Genomic DNA, 6,369 nt, shown 5'->3' with positions numbered 1-6,369 from the left:
TCAAACGGCGGCTAACTGCCTTGAAGCAGAAATCGACTTGCAGATTTCGAAAAGCAAACGGCTCTCAAAATCCCCAACTTTGGCCGAAGGAACCCGCGCCTTCGGGACCCTCCTCCCGCCAAAGGCGTCAACACCATTTCCCGCCAGCCCTAGCATCGCGTCCATGTAAGCATCCCGAATCCGAGAGAGGATCTTAATTGGCGATGGGATCTTCAGCCTCAGCTTAGGAATCGTCCGTACTCTCCATGATCGGCGAGTATTTCCTCCGAGCCTCACGACACGCATGTTCCGCTTCCCAGCTCCATTCAGCCGTTGATATCTTCGCCTCCGCCAGTATCTCTTCAGGCTCTCGTAGATTTGAAACGGGAGAATCTCCATATCTTTTATCGAGATCGAAAATCGAAGAGGAGACGGAGAAATGGACCGAGTATACACCGAAAAGTATTGGAAATCAAAAGCCGTGGGTTGAGGAGATGAGAGAGAGGCAGTTCTTTTGAAGGAAGGGAGGATTAGAGTGACTTGCTCTGTAGAAACCTTACAGCGGTTTCCAGATTGCGGGCCCTACCTAGGTCAACAAAGCCGGTTTGACTGGTCAGCTTATACACCCAGGAAATAAATGTATGCGATGAATTGCTTGCGTTGCATATAAGTAGATCAAATTAAACCGTCCAAACTTTGGGTACCATCTTAGGTGCAACGTTAACTAAAAATTTTACGCTTTTTTTATCATCTGACCATCAGATTTTTGGGAATTTTTTGGACGGTTGGAAATGAAAGTGTCCAATGGTCTTACTTCAGCAAACAAGTATTTACGAATCTGAGGTTTTAATCCTTGACAAAAATCTGATTTCTTGGATGTGACACTACGTCTAATTTGAGTTAATATGCGACACTTGTACTATTGCCAAGTGCCTCTGATGTAGAGCAGGTCGTGGACAGTTGTATGGCCAAGATGGATCAGAAAAGGCCCGGTCGACGACAGAAGTGATCCGGACCGTCGGACCTTAGATCGGACGTATCTTGCAATCCGGGATGAGTTATCTGACGTAAAATATATGATTTTGGGGTAGAACGAGCTACTTTAGCCAACCAACCCCACTACGCCGGGTTGCGCAGCCCGGAATTGCGAAAAATCCCTTGATCGATGGTCGTTTCCCTGTTTTAATTCCGTTTTTACTATAAATAGTAAGTTTTAGTTTGATTATAACTCTTCATCCGTCGGGCTTTAGGAGTTGCGCCCAACATGAAAAGAGCTTAGAATAATTAGGAGAACGGTTTGGTGAAGCTAAATAGGACACTTACTATTTTTGGCCGAAAACCTTGCGCACTAGTAGACATCACGACCGTCTATAAATAGTAAGTTTACTATTTATAGTAAGTCGCGGATTCTAGGAGTTTGAGTTGTAGTTTGATTCTAATTTCTTTCCCATTGCTTGGTACCCTTATTTAAAGGGTTGTGAACTCGTTTTTATTCATTCATCAATCAATTTTGAATTTATTAGAATTTATTTCTATTTTCTGCTTTCTTTCCTCGTAGATTCGAGAAGTATCTGTGAGAAGTCCAGAGAAGTTCCATGGATTCGGAATAGTTATCCTCTTGAGGAAGACGGTGCTCGACCTCACGTCCTCCCCTGCGTCAGCCTCCGTATCAAGCGTCTATACCGCCAGAGTATCAAATAACTCTGCTATGCACGCTTTTCCTGTTTGACAGGGGAGAGTTTCTTTTGCACGTCGTGGTATGAGGGCACAAGTTTCTTGGGAACCCGTGTAACAAGAGCGTGGCTTTGGTGGATCCTCCTGTGCCGCTCTGGGGTGCACATCGAACGGTTAGAACCGTAGAATGGTAGAACCGGATTGGAACTGATTAAATGGTCTGATTTGGTCCGGTTCTAGAGTGCATCGATTCCGGTTCCGATTTCAAAAATTAAAGAATCGTTTAGTTCGGTTCAGTTCCGATTTGAGGTATGCAGAACTGAACCGATCTGTGATCCGAACCATGGATCCGATCAGTGGAACCGAACCTAGAACCATGAATTTACAATATATTTTAGTTGTATATTTGACTTATGATTTATGGTTTACAATGCACCTTTTGATTATTTTCATAAATATATTTTTTCACACCATATACAATGTCTAAACCATTCATCAAATGGATCACAACGCGAATAAACATGAGCTAAATTATAAAATAGAACATGCAATTGGGCTGAATTATAAAAAGCCCGAAACTATGGAACCGAACCGGTTTTCACGATTCGGTTCTAGTTTGGTTCTAGGGTGCTAACGGTTCGGTTCCGAAAATCATAGGACCGTAAGCAACGATTTGGTTCCAGTTTCACCCCGAAACCGAATTGGATCGAATCGAACCGTATGCAACCTTAGGGTGGCTCACCCTAATGTATTTATATTACATCCACGTCGTCCATCCATTTTGACAGCTAATTAGGGCATGATCCAAAAACATGAAATAGATCCAAACCGTAAGCAGACCATACCAAAGGAAATGGTGGTGATTGACCACTAAAAACTCATCGAAGGATATAAGGGCCCGTTTGGCCGGGTAGATTGGAAGGGATTGGATGGTATTGGAAGGGATTGGAAATTAAATCCTGGGATTGGCCGGGTGTGCCAAACAAACTGGGTGATCTGATCTCGGGATATAGCAATCCCATGGATCTTAAGACAATCCACTGACAACACCATCATTGCCTTTAAATCTCATCCAATCCATCCTAATCCGTTTAAATTTGCCTGGGACGTGTTTGGTTCAAGGGATTCGAAGGGATGGGAAGGTTTAATCCCAGTAATGGTCAGGCATGCCAAACAGACTTGATATAGAAATCCGATGGATCTTAAGACAATCCACTGACAGCCCCATCATTACCTTGAAATCCATGGCATCCACCCTAATACCATTCAATCCCTTCCAATCCACCCGGCCATATGGGCCCTCAAAGTTTTGGATCAAGGTGGCATTTATATGGTCCCTTCACCTGGTTGTGTAATAGGGAAATAAATATACCTATGCGTAGATGTCAAATTGCGTGTGGATCACACTTATGGGTGTTTTTTTTAAGGACTTTTTGTGAAGTGTTTGTAGCCGGGGAGTATGGTAAATTTGATGGGGAGTAGTCACTAGCCGGTTAATTAGATTTTCACTGTTGGTTATCTTATTTAGAAACTTTAGAAGGATGAATTGTTGGATTCTTTATCTTAAAATAACTCCTAATCTGCCAAAAAAAAAAAGGTAAGAGATCACACTACAAAGAAGGAAGGTATCAAGCACTTTATTTGCATCTATAAGTAAGATCTCTACTTCATAGGATGGAACAAAATATCAAGGATTAAATCAATTTTTTTGTACGAAAGATAAAAGTGTGGGTGCAAAGTGGTCATGTGGTGCCTACAACGAGCGATGGCTTGGGTCAAACAAGTCTATCTTAACTCATAAATGAAGACGTAAAAATTTAAAAAAAAAAAATACTAAAAATAGTAAGTTATTTTAATATCGTAATTTTGAACCGAAAGAAAGCCTTTTGTCATGGAAATTACCAATGCGACCCACTACAAAGGTCAGTTGACCCTAGATGGCCTGCTACATACAAATACATAGGACATGCATCCTATAATGATATTGTATAAAATGTTATGATCAAATTATAGTTCACACTTTGAACTTCGAACGACAATTTCACTACATCCAAGATGAATTTCGTCTAATCAGATGTGCCTAAAACTTAGTTATATCATGCCTTACGTAAGATTGGAAAATATTCAATAAACTACGGCCACTTATATTCCGGCTTTTTTTAGTCCAGCCACGCCAGGAATACAATAATAGCCTGCTCTACATTACTTACAGTGATCCGGTCACCTAGAGATACTCCTAGCGACCTGACCTGACGGTATTTGATTGCCCCATATGTAATTAGAAACACGAGTTCCATTTTGAAAGTTGTTCGGCTGAGTAGTCCCGTTCATGACATCAGCACTTAGATCAGCACTTAGCTCAGCACTTATCTCAATCCAATTTCACACGTCGCCATTAGCCAATCCGCTTGCCATGGGCCAGGAGATATGATATGGAATCTTGCGTGACCAAAGTGGCAGTTTTTCGTTTTTTGTTTTTTTTTTAATTATTATTTTGTTAGCTTGTTAGTACACCCCCAATGTTAGTTCACACATCACTATTAGCCACCCTCACTTGGGAATTGATGCCAAGACCTCATCGTTGAAACGAGGTATCTTTAAATATAGCCCTAGTGCTATAGCAGCGGACCGTATCTTTGAATATGGCCCAAGTGCTCTAGCAGCAGACCGCAGGACAGGAGGGTTCCACCGTGGATTGCACTCGACCTATCTAATACGGTTCTGAAAAATGGTTACGAGTCTTATGAACATTTTTACATGTCTTTAATGTACGGCAGTGATTAGATTATCCAATCACGTTTGCTTTTGGGTCCTTTCACAATTTATGGTAGATTCTCGGGCCCAATGTGTTTGTTGATCCCAGGCAGGTCCATTTAGGTCCCACGTGGCAATTATCATCTTAAAGTCTCAAATTATGAGCTGACGAAATTTCTAAGCAGCCAAGTAGCGGTCTAAATCAATCACTTTCTAGTCAAAATTGTTCTTGGTAGACAGATGCTGTTGATTAGTATTCAATGAACCTGTCGAAATCATATTTCCTGTCCACATCCGTGCATACGTTATAATGCCATCATTACTGTCTAACTGGTGAACCTACTTATTAATCCAGACCGTCCAATTGATGAATATTGCTGATAATTGCATGGGTTGTTGTCAGATGTCGGTATGCTAGAATGGGTTAAAACTATCAGCTAAACTCGCAGCAAAGAAAAGGTGAAGGGGGTCTTAAGAAACTAAACATTTGGTTTTACTATTGGGCCATGGCCCACTTAAGAGGCAACACGAATTTCCAAACAATAGTTGGTATGGGGAGCCCGTGCAACGAAAATGATCTGTGGTGACTCGCCATGACGTTTGTGCCATCATCGCTTGACTTGGCTCGATCTAACTTAGTTTGACTCGGCTTAAACAATAAATCAAAGCAAGCCAAGCTTCATATCACCTATCTTGTTTTGAAATGAGCCAAGGTTAAGCTGAGTGGAACTTGACGCGATTAATATGTATATGATATTTTTAAAAGTAAAAACTCTCCTCTCCCTCTCTCTCTTTTCTCTTACTCTCAATAGAAAGGTATTTCTATCTAACGAGTTAAGATGTGCATGCGCCATGTCCCAGAAGTGAGGGGTCTAGGTTGGGAGCAAGGTCGCCTTGTCTCGATCCACTAGCTCATCTTGAGCTCGTGTCGTCGAAAGGTTTGTCAAACAAACCAAGCTTAAATGTGAAGTTTGAGAGCGAGCTGAAAGAGAGCACCAACTAATGAGTTAAGATAAGCCTGGTGCACATCAACTAGACTTGGATCGATGTACCACCCTACTCTTAAAAAATAGTATGCCCTTTTTTCTAATTGCCTTTAATTGTACGGCTGTGTTTCGATTATCCAATCACGTTTGCTTTTGGTTCCTTCGCCAATCCACCGTGGATTCTCATGCCCAATGTGTTTGTTAATCCGGAGTAGGTCCATTTGGGTCCCACGTTGCAATTATCATCTGAAAGTCTCAAATTATGACTCTACGGAATTTCTAAGCAGCCAAAGTTGCGGTCAAATTCATCCACTTTCTAGTTAAAATTATTCTTAGTACAAAGATGCTGTTTGATTAGAATTCAAGGAACTTGTGGATATATATTTCCTGTCCACATCTACGCACACTTGGGAGTATATATGGTGTAATGCCATCATTGCTGTCTAACCGGTGAACCTACCTATTAATCCAGACCATCCAATTGATGGATCTTGCCGATTTGCATGTGTGGTTGTCGGATGTCTCTATTAATAGCACACTTGAGCAAAAGTTGTAGCAAAGATAAGCTAATAAGGATCTTAGAAAACTAATCATTTGGTTTTACTACTGGGCCATGGCCCACTTAAGAGTCAACACGAATTTCCAACAGTAGTCTCTGTAGGGAGCCCGCGCGACCATAACGATCTGCGCTGATCCAGCGTGAAGTTATTGCCATCCACTCGGTCCATCATTTACACTGGATCATTTTTAGAACTCGAGGTTACAAATCAGGTTGATCCAGAACTAGAGCTGGGCGTGGGACGATTTGATTCATCCAACTCGTTTGGACTCGACTCGTTCAGACCGAATGAGTGACCCGAAACTCAATCCATTAGACGCAACTCGGATTCGAATGTGTGTGTGTATATATATATATATATTCTCTCTCTCTATCTCTCTCTCTCTCTCTCTCTCTCTCTCTCTGACTCGGTGCCAA

The 6,369-nt window shown here is 41.7% G+C and overlaps 1 protein-coding gene across 1 annotated transcript; it reads right to left on the bottom strand.

Annotated features, from left to right (window-relative positions):
- On the bottom strand, positions 1-378 carry LOC131235650 (uncharacterized). Its single transcript, XM_058232921.1, has one exon. The coding sequence runs from the start codon at positions 376-378 to the stop codon at positions 1-3; it is 378 nt and encodes a 125-aa protein (XP_058088904.1).
- Between the last annotated feature and the right edge of the window lie 5,991 nt (positions 379-6,369).

This window comes from Magnolia sinica, chromosome 19 (genome assembly GCF_029962835.1).
Source record: "Magnolia sinica isolate HGM2019 chromosome 19, MsV1, whole genome shotgun sequence".
Taxonomy (NCBI): domain Eukaryota; kingdom Viridiplantae; phylum Streptophyta; class Magnoliopsida; order Magnoliales; family Magnoliaceae; genus Magnolia; species Magnolia sinica.
The sequence above is the reverse complement of the archived record's forward strand: the minus strand, read 5'-3'. Positions and strand labels throughout refer to the sequence as shown.